Source organism: Erpetoichthys calabaricus, chromosome 8 (genome assembly GCF_900747795.2).
Source record: "Erpetoichthys calabaricus chromosome 8, fErpCal1.3, whole genome shotgun sequence".
NCBI classification, from domain to species: domain Eukaryota; kingdom Metazoa; phylum Chordata; class Cladistia; order Polypteriformes; family Polypteridae; genus Erpetoichthys; species Erpetoichthys calabaricus.
This window is the reverse complement of record NC_041401.2, coordinates 108,876,930-108,900,827: the sequence shown is the minus strand read 5'-3', so window position 1 is coordinate 108,900,827 and position 23,898 is coordinate 108,876,930. Positions and strand designations below refer to the sequence as shown.

At 37.6% G+C, this 23,898-nt stretch overlaps 1 protein-coding gene across 1 annotated transcript in view; it reads right to left on the bottom strand.

Moving 5' to 3' along the window:
* cntnap5b (contactin associated protein family member 5b) overlaps window positions 1-23,898 on the bottom strand; it is a 544,617-nt gene that overhangs the window by 131,173 nt on the left and 389,546 nt on the right. Inside the window, exon 12 of the mRNA XM_028807238.2 lies at window positions 516-635. Within this exon, the coding sequence (XP_028663071.1) occupies window positions 516-635 (120 nt within the window). The remainder of the gene's footprint in view (window positions 1-515; window positions 636-23,898) is intronic.

Here is a 23,898-nt window from a genome sequence, read left to right as displayed (position 1 = left end):
CTTGCACTGTTTGTTGTTTCAGAGTGTGAAAGCAACCTTCATTTGAAAACAAAAGTTATCAAAAAAAAAAAATTCTAATATGAATATAACTATTAAATTCTGATAATAACAAACATTTCAATTAAAAGGCTAAACACATTCAAAGCTTGCAATAAAAACATATTTATTGTATGTTGGGTGTATTATATACTTCTACAGAGACAAGCTTTGCTTCCATTGTATTAGTTGTTGTAGACCTTACACTCTATAATACTCTTAGTTACCTAGATTCCCTGTTAGAAAAGCTGTTTTTAATAAAATAAGGCAGTTGGTAATAATTTAAAATAATTCAATGATTTCACCATCTCTGAAGCTAAATCAGCATCATGTCTAGGTCCTTGAGGCCACAAAACCACTTTAGGTACAGTAATGAGCTGTGACGGGCCTGACACTTTTTTCTTTATTTTCACACCAGCTTGTCCGTTATATGCATTACCAAAAAAAACAGAAATGGAAATATATTAGAATCGACTTACCTGTTATATTGCAGTAGACCAGAGTTGGACCCAGAGGCCCACTTCCATCTGAGTCAATTGAGAAGTAACCAGACGTACTTCCTGTATGCCTATAGGCCTCACAAGAAGGTTCATAAATAGCTGGAGAGAAGGGAACAGATAAAAGTATAAGGTTATTAAAAATACATATACCACGTTTGATGACTATAAGGCATGACACTTTCTGTTTTTTTTCTCTCTTAGAACTCTGATGTAGTACCAGCTATGCACTGTTTGTGTCTGTCCCAGCATTTCCTTTATGTCTAGGATTGATTGAGACTCTGCCCTTAGTCTTTCTCCTTGTATATCATTTGACCCTGCTACCTCGTCTCTGCACCTGTTGCTATACAACATTTATTATGCAGCAGTCACATGATGGAAAAACAGCAGCCATTAACCGGGGAGCCTGGTTGGTGGTTTGCTCAGGTATTGTGCATTATTGCCTTTACAACAGTCTATCAAGAGTTTCTCTTTACTTTGTGTTTTCTAAAATCCTTTTTCAAGAGACTTTTGTCTGTTTCTCAGTATTTTGAGTTTTACTAAGTGATTTTGTCTTTGTATGAATTGCCTCCTAATGACCCTCTTGCCTGTTTCTGGTTACTTTTTGAATTTTATCTTTTTGGTTTCAGCCTCTGAATGTATGTCATCTGACCTTGTTTTTGTACTTGCCTTTTTGATATGGGGATATATAAATAGTACTTGTTTTATCTATTCACTATGTCTGCTTTATCACGGGCGTGCCCACTGGTGTGCACCGCCAATTGTGTGCTGTGGTTTTTCAGCTCACTCTTGCCTGCTGGCCATGCTCATGAATCCAAGGGTACGTCTTGTGCCTGGTTGCCTGACTGTTTACAAATTCTAAATATCTGCAGCTTAATAACTTTTTAAAAGAACTAGCTGTGCTACTTGTATTAGATGGGTTGAAATCAACATGGACTTCAGTATATTCAATGTTAATGTTTGTAGTAATAACATGCATTACATTTTTCTTTCCAACAGATGGTGCATCACAAACATTAGCACTGCCTTGATGAATCTTCCACCAGTTTTTTATAATGTATGAAATAATACAATTTATTGCATTTTTTTCATTCCTACAAATGGCACATCACAAACATTAGAACTGCTTTGATGAATTTCAATATATTCAATGTTAACGTATGCAGTGCATCATCTGTTGTAATGTATGTAGTAATATCATGCATTACATTTTTCTTTCCAACAGATGGTGCATCAGAAACATTAGCACTGCTTTGATGAATCTTATACCAAATTTGTATTATGTATGAAGTAATACAATTTATTGCATTTTTTTCATTCTAACAAATGGCACATCACAAATATCAGCACTGCTTCTAGAAATCCCATATCAAATGGCATATAACAGAGACATAACAACCAGATGGACACAAAGATACATACACACAGACACATGTAATTTGATTAAGGTGGATTTGTCATACATGGATTATTAATGGAGGATGCTCTGCCAGCATTCCTCAACAGCTAGGTGCAACTAAGACAGATAAATATTGCATTTTGTTTTCAGTGTTGATGCTGGACAAAGAACAATTCTAAAAATTCTAGAAAACATTGCTAAATTAACAAAATGTAAATAATGCTGCATTGCCCTTCTGGATGCACACTGATGATATTCGTAGTATGTGTCTGGTGGGGTATCTTGTCTATTCTTGACCACCACAAAGTATGTCAAGCAAGCATTCCAGTCACTCCACTTGCTTTTATGCTTCTCGATACTTCTGACATTTCTTCTTAATGGGCCATCCTCCAAAGCTACCTCCTAAATAATGGGATTCAAACTCAGATTCTGGAGGGTGCTATGACTGGAAGCTTTCATTCTGGCCACTTTTCTTTACTAGTAAACAATTACTAACAACAAACTTCTTTTACCTTTTTTATTTGACTTACTTTTCAATTTTCACAGCCCTGAACTGTTTCTTTTTTAAGAAAGAGCTAAATGAGCTACCCAGTCTGAAATTCTTTGTGAGTAGAAGGTAGTATATCATAAAAGACAGAAAACAAAAATTAAAAAAAAAACATATTAGAACATTTTTTACTTATATTGTAAACTCACTCTTCCATTTATAATTTAAAAAGCTTTTAGGAAATTCTCCACACTGAACTGCTGCATCATCCACATTCTGTGTTATGCCTGATGCTGTCACATTAGGCTCACAGCCCACAGGAATATGAAAAAGAATGGGCTTGAAAATGAATAGGCTGATGGATTTGGAGAACTGCTTACCACTAGAATAACCAGAGCCAACAAAAAAACTCGTAAATCTGGCCCACCTTAAATCCCTTCGCACCTCTCCGTCAGCCTCTTTTGTCTTCTAAATGTGCCGATAAGCCCAAGCAGCAAACAGCCTGCTATACCATCCCCCACACCGTCTCAGAACGGGCAAGAAGTTCTCCCAGTTCCTGCCCTGATTGATATCTGGGAGTGAGCTGTAAATGTATGGCATTTCTAAAAGTTAGCTTTTTTTCAGTCTTATTCTCTCAGTCATGTTCACGCTCTCCCTCGACCCCCCCCCATCTTCTGATTTGACTCTAACTAACAGCACCAGTATAAATTCACACCTGATCTGATGCTGTTCGTTTTCAAATAATATTGCATTAGTGCTATGATGTTTTCTGATTGGCACTATTCAGGTCATAAAATGATTTCTTCAAAATGTCACATATATTTGTCTCTTTCTTTTTTTTTCCGGTGCTGCACTGACATCGTGCACCAGAAGGCGTGAGCTTGTTCAGTGCAGTAGGAGCATGCAGGTCGCCGGTTGCTGTGTGCTACAACAACCTGGACTTGGCGGTGATCAACACGCATGTACTGTGCAAGGCATGCACGGGGACCACTGAGAAAAGAAGAGTGTTCATGGCTCACCTTGCAGAGAAGCTCCGTTGTCACATCTTACAAGAAAAGGTGGTGGATAAAGCAAAAGAGGATGCAACATCGATAACTTCTGTTCCAAGACCGCCACTTCCCCAGCCCCTTCAGTGTAATAGTAACACAGCACAGAGAGAAGTGTTTTCATTGCAACAGGTACACATGTCGTAAATGTAGAAAGGACAGCCCTTGGGTGTGTGGGAACTATTAACATTTAAATCTGATGATTGCCTATAGCGCGGAACTGACCTCTCTGTACTATTCTTTCCTCTGCATGTTCTGGAGTACAAAAGAAACACCCCAATGCACCCAAAAGTGGACACTGGCAAGATCAAAAAAAAAGAACGTGGTCACTGATTACAAGTGCAAGAATGCGTGCGAATGAATATGAATAATGTTGCATCAGTGCCACAATGTTTTCCGAAATGTACTATACAGGTCATAAAATGAGTTATTCCATATATCATATATACATATGTCACTGTTTTTTTTTTGTCAGTGCGGCTTTGACATCATGGACCATAAGGTGCATACTAATTCAGCATGAGCAGGAACACTCAATAAAACTGAATAAAAAAAATTCAAGTGACGGTGAGATACGAAGAAGGCAGAAACACCGGCATTTGTGTGTCAGCTTTTATCCCTCCAGATCAGAGAATTTCCAGTTCCATTGTCTCAAAACACCAATCACATATACAGTTAATCCCAGTTTCAGATAAAAAGTAACCGCGTCAGATCGGCGGAGATGGGGATGGGGGGGATGTTGTATCGTGATTGTGACTGAGAGAATAAAAATGAAAAATAAAAACACTAACTTTTACAAGTATTATAAATTTGCGGTAAATTTACCAGGGAGCTGGTTTCGAACTCACGACCTCTGGATTATAAATCAGCAGATTTTACCACTACACCACAGAAGCTATCATAGCATACTTGAACCTTTTGTGAAAGTGTTTATTTGATATTTGGCCATCAGCCTTCACACATTATACAGTTCATGTCTACATTTTGTTATTTATTACTAAAACATGACAAATGTTTCTGTTTTAACGATGTGTTTACAAATTATTTCCCCTTACAATTCTGGGTAGCTCACTCCCAGATAATCAATCAAGGCAGGAACTGGGAGAACTTCTTGCCCATTCTGAGCTTGCTGCTTGGGCTTATCGACACATTTAGAAGACAAAAGACGCTGACGGAGAGGTGTGAAGGGATTTAAGGTGGGCCAGATTTACGAGTTTTTTTGTTGGCTCTGGTAATTCTAGTGTTAACTATAATATGTATTTATTGTAGGTAAACCTTTAACTTATAATGATATTCATCTTTTGATCTGACTTAGTTTTTGTGCCCTTTCCATGGTCCTTGTTGTAACTTTTCATTTTCATCTTGGCCTCTGCAATGAAGCAGAAGAGTTCATTTCTGATTTCTGTTTATTGGTACTGCTATATGTTTTCCTGTCTCTTTGGTCACTTCAAACACTACATCCATTCCAAAGTATTCTACTTGAAAAAACGTGGTTTGCTCATTGTAATGCAGACACCTGGGGCCTCATGTATAACGCCGTGCGCAGCACTCACACTATAACATGGCGTAAGCACAAAAGTGGGATTGTGCGTACGCAGAGAAAAATCCAGATGCAGGAATCTGTGCGCACGCAAAATTTCACGTTCTTCCACTACATAAATCCCGATCAGCGTGAAAAGTAACGCACGTGCACACGCCTTCTGTCCCGCCCCAACTCCTCCCAGAATTACGCCTCTTTGAATATGCAAATCAATATAAATAGCCTTCTGTGAAAAGACAATGGGAAAAGCACAGGGGAAAATATAAGAATTTCAGCGAATACCAAGTAGAGGCAAAGGAAAAACCTACTATTTGTTGGTTTAAACAGTGGTATAATCAACAAAAGAAAGTTGATCGAGTGACAGAGTGTTGGAGAAACTCAAAAGATCAAGTTCACAAAGTCGCACAGTACCCAAAATAAAAAAGAAATCACATATCAAAGTCGCCGTGAAAAGGCGACTCGTAGCCCACCGTCTGAGTGTCATATGAAAGCTTATTAGGGTACAGACAAAAAAAAAATTGGCACACAGTGGGAAAAAAGCACAAAATGTCAACTTTAATCTCGAAATTTCCACTTTAATCACGTAGTTTATTTTGCCATTAAAGTAGAACATCATAAACTTCATCTTAAAATCGTTTATTTTAAAAGTTTCTCAAGTAGCACGTTAAATGCTTTGTTCTGTATTTGATCTTCTATGTGCTCTATGTGTGTGAATCACTACGTGCTTCCGTTCTTTCTCTTTCTCCGACAGGGCACAGAATCCATTACATTCGAGATATTACAGCTCTCTGAATAATTAAAATACTGAGATGTATACGTGATATCATTTTCATGATGATAGCAATGAAAGCATGTTATCAAACATGGGAACACGGAGGCGCAGTGATTGTTCATATCTCATGCAAGAGGCTTGCTGCGCCATGTGCGACCTTCGATGAAATAATTTATTACAGAAGTACTGTCTCTTTCAAATGTACTTTTCTTTCTCCAAATACCCAATCGCCACACAATCAGCTCTGTAATAGACGTTAAGCCATCTGTAAGCTTAGAACGCTGATTCTTCAAAACTTTTAAGGAACATTGAAATATCTTCGTAGTACATGTTTAATTATTCTATCCGTCTATCCTTCCAGTGTCGCGTCAGCACCAGCAATAATACAGCGCAAGGCAGGAGCTATCCGTGAACTTGCTATACGCTTCGGCACCGTGTCCTCACATGTTTAATTATTAACAATGCAGATTATTTAAATGAAGTTAAAGTTTTATCTGTATACTATAAGCAACATATTTTGCTGCATTTCATCTTAAAAATGATATTGTCATCATACGCGCTTTATAAAGTAGCGCAGGTTGTGCAATATTATAACTGTAGTGTAAGTTTACAGTGAGGTAATTGTACTTATAAGTACACACAGTTCTACAAGGAGCACTTGATGGACTGATTGAGTGCATTTATAGTTCTTGGGATGAAACTGTTTCTGAAACGTGAGGTCCATACAGGAAAGGCTTTGACACTTTTTGCCATGGTTGAGGTAGTGTGTACTTGAAACTGTATACCGATAATTCTCTTTCCGATCAGCTGCTGCTGTGATTCACACTCAGATACAGTGATATAAATACTCCGAGTGGTGCAGTGAGAGTAATATGGAAAAAGATGATCCGCAGTGGCAACCCTTAACGGGAGCAGCAAAAAGAAGAACAAGATGCAGTGAGCATAACAACGCTAAAGCAGTTATGGTATTTGGAATACTATGGCTATTCCCTGGACCATTATATTGCTACAGGTTAATTACAATCAGATGAATTACACTAATAAACAATATGCAGTTAATTTCAGTGTATTTATAAAGCCGCGTCAGGAATGTGGAGCTAAGAAAGAAAGGGTGATCACACAGGAACAGTAGCACTGCTTTGATGCTGGGTGCCGCCAGTCTGCAAAACCGAGCGGAGAAATTGCGTACGCCAAGGTATGAGTTACTGCGGAAATGTGCGTGGCTTTATGCCAAGTTTAGGTTTTATACATTGCGATTTGAGCGTGGAAACATTCGTACGCAACATTTCTGGGCGTACGCACGGTTTATACATGAGGCCCCTGATCTTTTTATCCATAATATTAACAAATGTGAAATGTGTGCAGATCAAAATAATACGATGAATTATTAAAAAGTTAAAAAATCACATTCTCATTCATAATTCCAAACTGCATTTTCTAAAGATTTTGCACCATAAAATTTAAATTGATAAATTGCAACTTTCTGTTTGTCATTAGACAGAAGCTGGCAGGAAGACGTAAGAAACAGTCAAAAGATACAAGAATGGAACAAGCAGATGAATCAGAGCTTAGAGACTGGCAACAGACAAGCAAGGAAGAGCAAGCTGGTGAGCTGAGTATGTGGAACATTGATTTATGGCAGAGTTTTAGAAACACTGTAACAAATTAAATATGTAATATAATTAAGTTTATGTGGTCAACTTGTTTGCTTGAAGAAATACTGCATCACCATAATTATTTGTCAAAACTCATTTCCCCTCCTATTTTATTTTCTTTAGAAACATTTTAGTCACCTCTATTGTATTATCGTGATATTTCCCTCTGCTTACCCTTTACCTAGGGGTAAGTATCCTCATCAGGTTCGTTACTGGCTTGGTCTACTGTTGCACCTTAAGATTGACACAAGCATACATAGATATACGCATATACACAGACCCTAAGCAGTACCCTATGAATGACACACACAGTTGGTTAACCTCTAGCACTTTAAACCACACAAGTGCCTTAGGAATAACACAGCCTGTCACTCTTCTGGCACTTCAAGAGACTTACTTATTATCGGCACGAACAACATACAATGTTTAAAATATATCTCAGACCTAAATATAACTTCAGTCTCTACAAATACATTTAAACATACAAAGGTTCAACATCCTTGACTATAGGCCATTTATCAACTAAGAATGCCTTACTTTGTGTACTGTTCGCTACTATTGGGTGGAGTTCTCACTCACAGCCTTAATAAACCTCGCAGCACAGAGTGTATGGCAAACCTCCGGCTGCACCAAGTGCTCAAAGAAATCTACCTTATTACTTCAAACACTCTAGACATGAAGACATGAAGCATAGAAAGTTAAAAGCAGTGTGGTATTTATTACATGCATAATAATACCAAATAGAACAAAGAATAATAGAAAATAAGATTGATAGTAAAGTCTGGATATATACAGTCTTTAGAAAAAGCTTACAAAAAGTTAAAAGATGACAAGGATGAATGTCCTAGGCGGCTTCTGATCTAGCACTCATAGTTGTTCATGAGATGCTTTGCCGACGATCAGATGGAAATGGATGCATGTTGCTGGCGCCCTATTCTGACGTTGTTCTCATCCTCTTCTGATGTCATTCTGTTCTCTTCCTCTTGTCCTGATGTCACTCTTCAGATGAGACATATCTATTATAAAATTCTACCCAGGGGGTTTCGCAAGATGTGATTATTAAATATTCTGATTGACTGGCTGTCAATATGATGAATGAATTCACTTGTCTGTTTTCCCAAACAATAAAACCTTTTGATGTTGCATAGTACCTACTAGCATGTCTTCCTTTCCCAGGCTGTAAACCCATTTCGCAACTTTTTATCCCAGATGCCCAACCTTTCTCAGGTTATAAAATCATCAATACGGCTTGAGGCATCTCCTGAATTCCTGCTCAGCTCAAACAGATGGGACTAATATTGGTACAATTCAGGAAAACAGATTGTCTTTGACATTAACTGTCAATGCTTGTGACCTATATTTAAGTTCATCTGTTGTTTTGTCTTGAACAAAATATAATGAAAATATAGGCCAAAATTTACAGATTTTGTACCCCACAACATCTATTAACCATAATTTACTTGTTATAGGATTAACACCACTCTCTAGTGGGTGAGTACAAGTATTAAAAAAAGTGGCTGTGTTACAATACAATTGTATTTTACAATCATATTTAATTTAAATCTAGTGGACCAGTTTCAATACTAAACTGTGTGTTGTTAAGTTACCTGGCTTTGCTAATAGCAAGCACAACATAAGAATGGCACAAGCAGGATACAATTTTCACAAAAGGACCTTAGACAAGAGCTGTTGAGCCAGTGTGGCAGCAGGAAAGGCTATGCATGTGCCAGTGTGAGAGGTGCTACTACAGGGTAGTATGCCCTGCCTGTATGCTATTTGCCATGGAAGGGCATTAAGCAGCAGTGCCAGTGAGAGAGAGGGATAAAAAAAGTAAATTGTAGCTTGGCAGAAGCATATAAAGGTCCTCAAGGAATATGGCAGGTAGATAAGACAGCAGTTGGCAGAATAGCCTGACTGTCTGCCTAAAGAAAGAGTGGTGCCAGAGTGGAAATATTATGGCTGGTATTATCATTTTCAGGGCAACAGAAATGATTTTGCGTCTATTAAGAGGTGACATGATTGAAGTTTTTAAATTTACGAAAGTGATTAGTATAGAGGATGCAGGCTGTTAATTTAAAATGAGTTCTTCAATGAGAACATGGGGAAACAGATGGAAACTTGTCTATTGGTAAATTTCATACAAACATTAAAAAGTATTTTTATCAAACAGAGGACCATAGATAGACACATGCAATAAATTACTAAATAGTATGACAGAGAGTAGGAATTTTGGGACGTTCAAAACTCGGCTTGATGTTGTTTTGGATAAATTAGGTTTCCAGGACTAGGTAAGCCTTGTTGGGTTCAATTACCTGTTTTCATCAAAGTTTTTCTAATGTTATAATTTGGCAGGGGGTTGCCGATTAATAAGCAGGCATCAGTTTCACCCTCTTTAACCAAAACCAAATGTGAACCATAGTTCAAAGTCAGAAAAATACAATATTTAAAACCATAACTATAATTTTCTTAAGCTCACAAGAGGTCCCACAAGAAAAGTCTTTATCTTCAGCTGGTTTTGCTATGTATGTCACCTTCTTTCAAAGTGCAGTTGTGCCAATGTTGCATGCGTAAATCAGAAAAAGTAGCGGTCTAAGGACAGACCCTTGAGGCGCTCCACTGATGATCTCACTCCATGTGGAGCGTTTACCTCATATCAATACTCTTTGCCTCCTGCTGGTTAACCAACTTGAGTACAATATTATTGTCTACAGATATAACAGGTTCAAAGTTTATCTTTTGTGGAAGAAACTTCCGAGGAAGACAGGAATAGTTCAATCAATCAGCTTTTATTCAGTCACAGATGAGTACATGGATTTATGTGTTGCAAAACAGAAGAGCGCAAATTCCCCTTTTCGGTTTTATATTTTTTTTCCTCCTTCCCCCTTCCAGTTATTTATCAAACAGCATATCGTTTATCTAAGTATTTCATCTTATGTTGGGTAAATCGGCGATCCGTTTCTGTTTTGTGTACATGTCAGATGGGCCCTAAAGAAGGAAAGGTCATCTTTCCTGTGTGTAACAGACGCGTTCCTAAATAGGTCAGCTTACCGCACTCAGTCTTATGACGCATGTATGAATAACCTTCCGTTATAGCAAAACAGCTTTGCCAGCTTTTATCCCTTAGTAGCTTGCAAGCAGTTAATTTCTCTTTCACACTTTCACCATAAATTTTTCCCTTTTTAATAAAGTCCTCTTTTTTGTCTTTTGCATCTTGTGTATTGTCCTAGGTATGGGGGGCCCTTTCTACAGTATTAAGGCACTCACACAAACTCAAACTGAATGAAGTTTTGCAGCTATACTCCAATTCCCTTATTTTGCTGAGCCCATGAATAGCTGAGATGGTGGGTTCTCAAGGTGCAGCTGGAGTGACTTGTCACATAAGTTTATATTTGGTTGTCTCTTAAGGATCTTCAGTTCAAAATGGTTGGCTATAAAGGGTAGATCAGTGGAGATTTTAGATTAATCTGTTTCAGATCTACATAATGTTACATCAGAACACTGGTTGACAGATTAGCATGTTAAATTAAATTATGTTTTAAATTAATTACATAACCCCATAACATTCCAGTCTCAAATCCATGTAATCCAATGTGGGGTTACAGAATGCCATATTCTATCCCAGCAGCACTGAGCACAAGGCAAAAAATTGCCCTGGACACAATGACAGTCCATTGTAGAGATCAACATTCATCCAACCGTCCACAGTTACATTTATTTAGGTCCAGACTGGAACTACCTATTAGGTTAACCTACACATTTTTGAAAATGTGAAAGGAGAAACAGAATACATGGAGTAAAACCCACACAGAATATTCTAGGTGCAGGGTATCAAACTATGAGGGCAGATCCACAGTGCTGTACTTCATTTGAAATGGTTAAATAAAATATGTGTATTGTAGGATAACTGGATAGGTAACACTGTGGAAATGTGAGAGGGTTTTCTGTCTGGGGAGTGGACAATGGTTTTGACTTATTTTTGTGTTCCTAGTGAGTTCTGGGTTTCTCTGTATTCTTATGTGTTTCTGGAAGAGGTCTGCCTCTATTTCTAATAATCTTGGGATTTCTAGGCTAGCCTGACTGAGTCTTGTATCCAGTTTATGTATACCTGACACTCTCAGGCCCAGTTAAACCAATTCAGAGGGTCCCAAAGCCAGCATAGACACACTCACACAAACATCTACTCACACTGGACAAATCTGGAGTTACCAGATTCTCATTGATGTGGGAGGAAAACTGGGTTACCTATGAGAGAATCTACACAGACAAGTGGACAACGTGAACACTCCATTCCCAGGATTCAAACCCAGACTCCAGAGTCATGAGGCAGCGAGCCTAACCATTACATCACCCTTTATGGTGATATTATGTGTACTTTATAATGGATAAACTTTAAAAGCTTAAATAGGATTACATTCGCTCACAAAACAGTTCAGGTTAAAACTGCATTTTAAACTTGTTGTTTAACAATTGTATTAATTAAAATAATTTGTCTCTAAAGAAGCAAGTTCATACTCTGCATATAATGAACAATGGAAAAATGTTATTGTTGAAGCCCCAAAATATAAAAAGGTCACTGACAGAAAGTCACCCACTCAGTTCCTCCACAAACTTTGAGCAAGCCACTTAATCCATTCAATTGATGCGTGCAAAGAATTAAAACATAATGACTGGCACAGCAAAGTAATGCAACAAAGGATTAAGTTGAAGGTTATGAGGATTTTGATGAAAAGAACAGGGAAGAAAAATATTACAATGGACAGTCAGCGAGTGGAACAAATCCACAAATCGCCGAAGACGGGAGATGCAAAGCTGAGGATAGATGGGAAATATCAATGGCCTGACAAAAGTTCTCCCAATGAAAAGGGCTGTTAATGAAGAGGATTAGTGAAGCAGTCAAGCACACTGAGCAGGCAGAGGGTAAATTCTGAAAAACTAAAGAGCAGCTGTAGGGCCTGATAGAGAAAATTTAACTGTAGAGTCATCCGCCCATTTCCCAAAGCTGCTTAGTCCATTACAAGGCTGCAAGATGCCAGAGCCTCCCCCATGTGCATCAGGTAATAAGACTTAAATAATGTTGGATTTGATTCAGCACCAGTTCTACATGTCCACATTTACTAATCAACACCCTGTTAGCTTTTCTATTCAAACCAGCACTTAGATTTTTAGAGTATGGCAAGAAAACCAGAACACCTATAGAAAACACAAACAGAAGCAAGTCCCCTGAAGTTGTGACGTAACTGAGCAGTTTGCCAGCCATGCTACTAAATCTTCTATCCTGTTTCCTCACTTTCTGCTAGTAATCAATTCCAATGACATGCTAAGCATATCAAAATAGTGATTTGCTTGATAAGTATGTTTCACAGTAGTGTCTAACATTATTATGTCAGCCAAGTGAAGTTTGTTTGGTAGTATAACAGAAAGTCATATGAAAGTCAAAAATCTAAACATAGGGACAGTCATTTGTTAAGCACAGTATATGGAAATATATAATAATTAGACAGTTATTCATCCAGGCACTATTTTATGTTACAAAGCGTTGTGTGGTGGCACAGGGGAAATGGTGTGCTAGAGCACTTACAGATACAGTATGTACTTGAACGTGTTAATGTAAAGTAACACCATGTTGAACTTTTCCTCCTGGTTCAAGTCATCATTACTGGTGCTGGTGTAAATGTAAAAGCACATCATTAATCCATGGTCAATGTGATTATGTGATACCTGAATAATACCTACAATTTCTGTTCCAGTCATGCCATCGTGTGGTGCCTCAAAGACCACTGAGACATGTTGCTTTGACATCTGTCATCATAATGAAACTATCTGAGTGACTCATATCAGCATCCTCTACATGTTGTACTTGGATCCCATTCCATTGGCCTATAGTGTAAATAAATCTATGGAGTGAACTTTGGCTTTATGACTTTCTTCAACATCTGGAATCTCTGAACAAATATACTATATCTGGGATCCTTTTGTTTGATGACAGCTATGCCTTTGCAATTATTATCTCTCTCAAGATCTTTGACAAAGTGATAGATATGGATATTGAATTCCTGTGTTATTGGCTATTAGATTTTCTTTCTAACAGGAAGCAGCTAATGAAGTATAAGTAGAAGGACAGAATCCCTCACTCTAAGTACAGATGAACCACAGGGTTGTATTTATCAACACTAATTTATTTTTTGTACACAAATACTTATGCATTTACTATAGTATTTCCATTTTAACTCTTATAGTAATTGGCATAATGTATTTTTAAAGAACCCAGTTCATAAACAACATATACAGTAAACTGCAATGGAAAAAAATCATCAATGAACATGCAAAATGTGAAAAAGTCATAGATGGAAAATCACCTACACACTGTCAGTGTAATTAAGATGTATGACTGAATTTCACAACTGGGATTCTTTATGGATAGAAAAGATTTCTAATGACAGCACAGTTGTGGGTCTCATCCCAAATTATGATATGTCTGAGTTCAAAATAAGGTAAAAAAAAATGGTTACATGGTGTAGTGTGAATAATCAGAAGCAAAATGCATGGACTTTGTGTTTCAGTCTGAAAATGCAAAGGTAATCACAGGGAAACACGGTTAGTGCCCAATTACTTAAGAAGTGATCTACACTACTTTAGCTGCTTCTGGTCTTTATTGGTGACATTACCATACCAACAATAATGGAGAAGGTCTAAACACTTTCAGCAGTGGTCCTGTAGAAAATGGATACTACTTGCTGAATCACTTTGAACTCCCATAACTGTCTCATAAGAACAACCTTTAATTTCTTCTTTGTTGACCATACCAAATGCCATGTTAGCTTTATGGTTGTTGTCCTGGCTTAGGTTAAATGCTTTTAAATAAAATTTTGAACATAGTGGTATACATTCTGTTTTTGGTTATGTTATGTCTTTATGTAACATTATGATTTTAGTTGATATTGAGTTTATTGATCATGTTGTGTTTTTGTATTATACATGTAGTGTATTTATTTAATCTGTCCTGTCTCCTTGCTGTAGAACCTAAGAAGACGGGGCCACTTGATTATACAGCTGGTGTATTGGCACACTCTAATTACATTAGAGCTTCTGCTTTGCCTTCTTGTTTTCATTACCTGATTTTGATGGGTCTTTGTTCCATTGGATTCTTTGGTTTTGAACCTTAACTCTTGTATACTAAGTGTGCAATACAGCAACAGTTTAAAGTAAGACTGAAAGTGTGAAAGCACAAAATTTAAATAAACAAAGACCAGGATGTGATACAAAATCGAAGATTTAGAAACATAGTGAAACAGTCAGTAGCCAGGATACTCATTCAACATACCCAAAACTCAAGATGGAAATCAAAGTCAAAGAACAGAAAAGAATTCCTAACCAGAGAGAGCTTTAAGCAATAATAATGTGATGATTGTATTTAGTTTTGATGTACACACAAACTTGAACAGCGTATGTACTTTGTACTGTTGCACTAATGACATCATGTTTTGCATGTTGTCCTGCCTGACAACAAGTTGGCAACTGATTATCACAGACAGCAAATAATGGTGGCAACCACAATACAGTTGAACCTCGGTTCACGAACGTCTCGGTACACGTACAAATCGGTTTATGACCAAAAAGTTCGCCAAACTTTTGCCTCAGTTCACGACCACACACTCGGTATACGAACAAGCCAGTTTCCCTTTTGGTTTGTACATGTTCAGTCTCTCCCTGTGCATTTCCTGTGCATCGACCAAGAGAGAGTGCAAGAGAGCGTGTGACACACACACACACACACACACACACACACACACACACACACACACACATACATAGGCAGCGCGAGAGAGAGCTGGACGCATAAGGTAGGAAGGCAGTTAAAGAATGCACTGGGCTTGATTTTGTTTTCACTTCTGTTTACAGCGATCTGTTCGTAGCGTGCATTGTTGCAATGTTACTTTTCTTGGTGGTTTATTAAATTACGGATTTTTTCAAATGTTCATTTTTTCCCTGTGCTTAAAATTCATTAAAAAAAAAGTGTTTTTAGCCAGCGGTTGGTAGTGCTATAGCGCAAACTATTGTAGTGTTAGTTTTCCCTGTTGTTCAAGGTTTTCTCAGTGTTATTCAGTGTTTTTTCATTTAGTTTACTATTACGCTGTGCATTCTGTGGTTTAATTAACTATATTTGTGCTTAAAAACTTAAAAAAAAAAATATTTACATACAGTTCGTATGGTCTGGAACGGATTAATTGTATTTACATATAATCCTATGGGGGAAATTGCTATATATGCAGTAAACCTTTCTCTTGTATTTCTGCAGAATAGATATGGGAAATTAAGCCTGATTCCAGTGACATCATTTCCGTTTCCACCCCGAGGATGTCATTTCTGGTTCCAGGTCCAGATGATGTCACTTTTGTTCCTCCCCAAAGAAGACATCACTTCTGGTTCCTGCCCCCAAGAACTCACTTCCAGTTCTGGCCCCCCGATGATGTCACTTCCGCCAACCCCCTTTAAAAGCAAGACAATCTCAATTTCAATTCAGTTCTGTTTTCGACTCAAATCTGTACACATCTTTGGAACATATTTGCCTTTTTGCAGCCAGGAGTAAGTATATGGGTGGCTGCCTCAAACCTTTCTGTGTGTCAAGACTATTGGAGAGACTCTGAAAAAATAAAAAATGAAATCCAGGTCATGACACTTGAATTCAGGCACTATCTCTGGATAAAGGTTTCATTTTGTCTGCTTAAGGTTTTTGTCTTTTAGGCAAAACCTATTTTTTGCCTTTTTCCTGCCTTGTCCTTTGTCGTTCTTACTTTCTTTAGTACTAGGGTGTTGTACCGCGTTAGCCATTGTGAATGTAGTGAGAAGTCTGTATGAAATGTCCTGACACTGCACTCTATGTGGGAGAAACTGGACAAACACTCCACCAAAGAATGAATTTACACAGGTTCCACATCAAGTATGGCAACACAGATGTTCCTGTAGCAGTCCACTTCAACAGCCATGGACACTGTGAGAGGGACTTTAAAGTCACAGTGCTCATGGGCAACTTCAGAACACAGCATGAGAGAATAGAATGGGAAGTGAAACTCATGCTAAAATTTAACACATTGCAACATGGTTTGAATAGAGACAAGAGTTTTATGGCCAGATATGAGGACTTTTTGCATCTCTCGGACTGACACAGACAACCTGTCTGCAGACCCACATTGTATTGAAAAACTCAGAACTCAGAAACTTCAAAAGAATTTGTTGGACAGTTATCTTATTAAAAGATCTTGACCATACATTGTTTTCCTCTCTTGCTAAATGAATCTTAGCCTGGAGAGGTCTATTAATTTTTTACGTTTAAGATGTCTCACGTTTTCCAATGCCGTATCTGTCCTGGTGTCTATATAAACACAGAGAATTCCAGTTTCTGTATTACATCTTGCCTGAAGAAGGGGCCTGAGTTGCCTCAAAAGCTTGCATATTGTAATCTTTTTAGTTAGCCAATAAAAGGTGTCATTTTGCTTGACTTCTCATTACTTTCTTTAATTAAATTCATTAAATGTTAAGGAACTTGGCTATTGTTGTCCTTTAGACCAGAGGTTTTTAAAAGTTCTCCCTTCTCCTTCTTAAAGAGTAGTTTTGGAATGTTTTAGCTTAGCCCCAAAAGGCCACCTCTTGAGTTAGGCCTGTTCAGTGGGCCTGGACCTGCAATGGTGGCAAGTGTGGTTTTTGTGAATTATGAGGCTTGCTCCTTTTTTGAGCTTGTGATAGCAGGAATCACAACAGTTAGAGCACTTGAAATGGTAGTGCCCAGGAAACTGAAATACTCTACTACTGTATCTGTATTGATGAGTAAGGGATTGAGTGAGGTCTTAACCTGCTTAAAGTCATTAAAATCTATTTGGATGTTTCAGTAACCCAGTAGATGTCCCAATCACTCTACTGAGTAGCCACAAAAGTCCATGTTTATACTAATTAAGAGGTTATTGGAAATTTTCTGTATAAGCTTCTCCATTCTCCACACAAATTGTAATCTTATCCTATGATATTCTTGATATCTCCCTTCATATTGAGAGTTCAATATCATTAAAGCAGTATCTGATGGTTATTTATTAGGTCATTACATGTTGTTAGCCAGAATTGAGAAATTTTCTCTTTCACAATGTGCTACAGCAAATCGTTATATTTTGGAGACTGCTTTAATGACATCCAATCTAATAAACTTTAATCCTCCTGCACAGGGACTTTATGCTCACCCTGCACTTCTGTCTGGTAAGTGGCTCAGGTCAGTCAAGACTGTAAAATTTCATAATAGTACTTAGCCACAAGCTGAGAAATGCATACACATAACATATGGACTTTAAAATTTGATGAATGTCCAAGTGTGTTTGTGTTAAATTGGCTGTTTCTCTGCTGTTGGGGAATAATGATTACTGTCATCCTTATGTTGCCTGTTTATATTTATGCTTTATTTGTATGAATGTCACCAAACCAAATTCCAAGCAACTGACATCTTAAGTGGTAATATTACATATGATAGAAATGTCAGTGCAAACATATTTTATCATACTATACTTTAACATAGAAAATGAAACTCTTATTTGTTGTTGAAGACAATGTTAAACTAATCTATCAAAGGAAATTGTACTGTTATTATTGACCTTATTATTCAGGGCTACAGTATATCCTTTCTGTGATACAGCTAACTCTAAACAGGTTTTCACACATTTATCTTATGGACAAAAATAAGCATACATTTCTAGTATTTTTGCAATTATAACGTACAGCCCTATTTACAATGAGCCTTCTGGAAAACCTAGTTTATATGGTTTACAAATTAATAATGCTGTGGCAAAAAGTCTTTGTTTGTGTTACATTCAACTCAGCAATGTAGTCTGGTGAGGCAAGAATAATGTGTAAATATTATGACTACTGTCCAATGCATAAGCAAGAAGAATTATTAAAAGCAATATTCTTCTGTTGGAAGAAATAGTAATCAGTGAAGAATATTCAGTTGGACACTTGCTACATAAATGTTTCTGGTCTGATAGTTTGTATTTTGTATTGGTAAAATTAAATAAATAAAATTTTATATAAAAAAGAATAAATAACAGCTATAACTTCAAAATAATGTGTTATTTTTGTTTTGCAATTAAAAAAAAACTGTACTTCATTCTTAACCCCTTTGTGGTTGAAATAGGCATTGAACATTTTCAGAAATAGCATAAATTGCACAGCATAACGATTTCAAACATCCTTAATCCAGTTCAGTATGGCCAGGAGGTGGAGGCTATCCTGACAGCGTTGCCCATTGCCAAACTGACTTGTGCACAGTGGGTCAGTTTAGAATCATCAATTAATATAATGCAAATGATTTTGTGAAAACTGTAGTAACCAAAAGAAAATCCATACAGACCCCACATGTGAGACTCTATCCCAAGACACTGCATCCATGAGGCATTAGCACCAGCCTCGCCTAAATTAATCTAAGGTGGACATGTCATATTGTCTGCAGATTTTACTATTTATTCCACATAGCTTGTCCAGGTGCTGTGGTGAGAGAGGAAGATAAAATCAGAAGAATTAATCTTGAATTCATACTGCTAGATTTCTGTGTGACTACAACTGTGTCTCTTAAACTGACAGCACTTCTACTGAACATCTATCTAGTCAAGTCAGTTCAAGTCACATCAACTGTACCTGTTGCAAGCAGGATTACTGAACAGTCAGTCATAATAACAAATACTGCATGTGTGCTTGTATATGTCTATATTGCATAATTATTTATAATTACTCTATATACACTCACTGGCCACTTTATTAGGTACAACTATTCCATTGCTTGTTAACTCAAAAATGTCTGATCAGCCAATCACATGGCAGCAACTCAATGCATTTAGGCCTGTAGACATTGTCAAGACAACCTGATGAAGTTCAAACCAAGCATCAGAAAGGGGAAGAAAGGTGATTTAAGTGACTTTGAACGTGGCATGGTTGTTGGTGCCAGATGGGCCAGTCTGAGTATTTTAGAAACAGATTTTAACGCACGACCATCTATTTACAGTGAATGGTCAAAAAAAACGGGAAAATATCCAGTGAGCGGTAGTTCCCTGGGATAAATGTCTTATTGATGCCAGAGGTCAGAGAATAATGGCCAGACTGGTTCGAGCTGATAGAAAGGCAACAGTAAATCAAATAACCACTTATTACAACCGAGGTGTGCAGAAAAGCATCTCTGAATGCACAATACATCGAACCTTGAAGCAGATGGGCTACAGCAGCAGGAGACCACACCGGGTTCCACTCCTGTCAGTTAAGAACAGGCAACTGAGACTAAAATTTGCATGGGCTCATCAAAGCTGCAAACAGAAAACTGGAAAATCTTTGCCTGGTCTGATGAGTCTCAATTTCTCCTGTGACATTCGGATGGTGGTGTCAGAATTTGGCATCAGCAACATGAAAGCATGGATCCATCCTGCCTTGTATCAATGGTTCAGGCTGCTGGTAGTGGTGTATTGGTGGGGGGGGTATTTTCTTGGTACACTTTGGGCATCACTTAAATGCCACAGCCTGTCTGAGTATTTTTGCTGACCAAGTCCATCCCTTTATGACTGCAGTGTACCCATCTTCTGATGGCTACTTCCAACAGATTAATGCACCTTGTCACAAAGCTCAGATAATCTCAGACTGGTTTATTGAACATGAAAACTAGTTCATTGTACTCGAATGGCCTCAATAGTCACCAGATTGCAATCCAATAGAGCACCTTTGGGATGTGGTGGAATGGGAGATTCGCATCATGGATGTCAATATGGACCAAAATCCCTGAGGAATATTCCCAGCAGCTTGTTGAATCTGTGCCACAAAGAATTACGTCAGTTCTGAAGGCAACAAGGGGTCCAACCTGCTACTAGCTAGTATATATATACAGTATATTCGGCAATACAAGAGGGAGTCCTAGCCCAAGTGACCTACACTTACTCAAATAGTCACCACTCAAAACCGTTTCAACCCTCTCTGCTCCTCAACCATAAATGCAAGCAGTGGTGATTTTGTTGTTAAGACAGACTCAGTTGTTTGCTACTTGAGGTTTCAGTTACCAACCACAAAACTTCTGTATCTAAATTTCCTGGTACAAGAGTGAAAGGTGTTAAACGTAGAGCTCTGACAGTCCTCGAGACGTACAAGAACAGGATTATTGGGACAATAGTATTGCGTGCTGGCTGTTGACAGAAATCTGATTGTCTTCTAAGTCAATTAAATGCATCCTAAAAACATTTAGTAAAACCTGTAAGGTTTTTGCAGCAGTTTTTAAAAACAAAATAGACAATATTAAATGTAATATATTACATTCCTCCAAAGTTAATCGTTTTGAACCTCAGCACAGTTTCTTTTTAATGCATTAAATTCTGTCACTGAAATAGGTTTATCTGAACTCCTTAGAATAATTTAAAAACTAAATCTAAATCCCTCCACTTGTGTCCTTGACCCAGTCCAAACAGGTGGAAACAAGTCTCCGATGTGCTAATTGATAGTGTACTTGACATGGTGAACTTGTTATTAGATACTGGGGTCTTCCCAGATTATCTGAAGACCGCAGTAGTTAAACCCTCCACTCAAGAAAAATAACCTAAATTCCTCTATCTTTGATAACTTTAGACCTATTTCTTACCTTTAATTTATAAAGATTCTCTGCTTAAAGATGCTTTCATTTATAAAGATTCTTTGCTTGACCATCTGTGTATAAGCTGAGCTTGATGGTTACCCTCCACTTGTTGGCCTCTTTGAGATATTTTGGGACATTTAAATTTATTTTGAGGTTAATATCCCTTTTCAGTCTGTGAAGCCCAATGCAAGCCACTGTAGTGAATAATTAGCCCACTAGAGTGAGGGTTCTTTCTAGGCAGGCAGAGGAGGCCTGTCCTGGTCAGTGAAGCCTTTTGGAGACCTCGCACCCTTTTTCTATTCATTGGGGCTCAAGTTCATGGCATAAATTGCAATAGACAATGGGCAGGTCACTTAGGCAGTGTCTTAAATTGGTTTCAGTCTTATTTAACGGGGAAAACATTATTTGTTAGTTGTGGCGATTGTAGTTCAGAGTTCCATAATATAGTATATGCTGTTCCACAATAATCTATTCTGGGCCCACTGTTATTTTCAAACTGCATGCTCCCATTACACCAGATTATTTTGAAACACAAGGGTAATTACCGTATATACTCGCGTTTAAGTTTTCCCATGGATAAGTTCGGGCTTGGTTTTACCATATAATTTCCGGTATTTTATAATGTTGGTCGCATAAGTCGAATACGGAAAACTCACGCTATTGGTGCAAGAGATTATGATATGCTAATGCCCACCTGAGACAGTAACCACGGACAACACTGCCTTTTTTTTCTATGTATTGTGCCTATTTGACCACACTGTAATACCTGAACTATTCCAAAGTGAAGTTTGCACTGTTTCGTGTGTCTCACACCCTCATACACCTTTCTCGTAACAGCATCCCTTATCTAGGATGGAGTGTTCAATCAGAAGAAAATATGAAGCTGGTTTTAAATTAAAAGTCGTTGAAGTGGCGAATGAAATTGGTAACTGCACTGCTGGCACAAAATTCGATGTGTCTGAGAAACTGGTGCGAGATTGGAGGAGGCAAGAAGATGTAAAAAAAAAAAAATTAAGAGCTGCATTTTTGAACGGCAGTATAAGTAGGGTTCTGATTTTATGATCGATTTTTCAGGTTTTAAGACCTGACTTATATGCAAGTATATACGCTAACACAGTTATGCAGATGACAAAGGGCTTTACTTATCTATAGCATCTGATGACCCTGAAGATCCAAACCCTCTCATCCAATTGTCTTACTGGTATTTCTGAATGAATGAGTAGTAACATCCTCAAGCTAAATTAAAAAAATTTTTAGTTGTTGGCAAAAAGCCTTAGAAATAAACCTGCATTAGCATTAAACGACAAGGCTGTAGTAAAGAATTTTAGATGTAATCATTGACTCTGACCTGATCTTTATATCATAAATTAAACATATTACAAGGACTGCATTTTTCCATTTAAGGAACACTGCAAAAGTTAGGCCTGTTATAATAGTGTTTCTGAAAGTGGGGTCTGCAATACATAGCAAGGGGGTCCTCAAAATGGTAAAATTTGGTAAGTAGTTCATAAGCACCACATATACTTACTTGCTGTACAAATGATCTGGTTATTCTTCACTCTTTTATTCTTCATTTCACTTATTTTAAACAATCTCCACAAGGCATCCAATTAGAATGCAAAAAAATAATATCCTTTATTAAACCAACTAAAGAAACGTTAAATAACAACAAAATTTCCCAACAGCATGGTCATGGCATCAACATATCTCACAAACACCATTTTCTGACAAGCAATCAAAATCTGAATAGCTGCTCTGCTGCACCACTCTGCCCTGCATTTCAGCTTTTTAAAGGGAAATACAGTAATATAGAAGGCTAATCTTTTTAACACATGCCAAGTCCCTTTGCACCAAGCATGAGCAAAAGCACACAAATTTACATTTGTGCCAGTCAAACTCATAATGTTTTGAGACAATAAAAAGGATGGTGAAACCCCACATTTTGTATACTGCTGTCAATCACATGACTGCCCATCACTCATGACTCTGCTGTGCTCAGTCGCACTGAAGCTAATTAGTTCATTTAGATAAAAAAAAAAAACTTTTAAGTTCTTGGGTCAAGTGTCTACATTGTCAAGTCAAAACTGACTGCTATGAAGACAGATTACAGGGCATGTTTGATGATATCAGAGTCTGCCTATCATTCATCACTTCCAGAAATGAGAAAACTATGCTGACAGAGGCAACTGCACCCATCTCACTAATTTACCAGGTATGTGATCATTGAAAGTGTGTGCAAAAATGTAGGTTTTACTTTGAAGAGTTCTATACATGTTTTATAATAAAAATTATTTGTTTGGTTTTTCCCAATAGAGGGGGTCCATACATTTTTTCCTCTCTTCAAAGGGGTCCCTGGTCTGAAAATGTTTCACAACCCCCGTCTTATAACACTGCAAGATGCTGAGCAATTAATTCAAGCTGTTGTTTTTAGTGGGCTATATTACATTAATACATTAATGCACTCCTAACTGAATTTCCTAAGAAAGACGTCAATTGACTGCAGTATGTTCAAAATGCAGCAGCAAGAATCGTAACCAGTAAAAAAGAAAATCTGAGCACATCTCGCCAGTCTTGGCATCATTACATTCGTTACCTGTGTCCTTTAGAATTGACTTTAAAATATTCCTAATGCTATATAAAGCTTTAAACTGTCTTGTCCTGTATTTTGAAGTGCCTGTCCTCCTACATTCATAGTCATAACCTTAGATCTTTTGATAGCAGCCAGCTTATTATTCCAAGAACTAAGCTTAAAAGAAGTGGTGAGGTGACCTTTTGCTGTAAATTCACCAAAAATCTGGAACACGTTACCAACAGAGATATACCAGGCTAA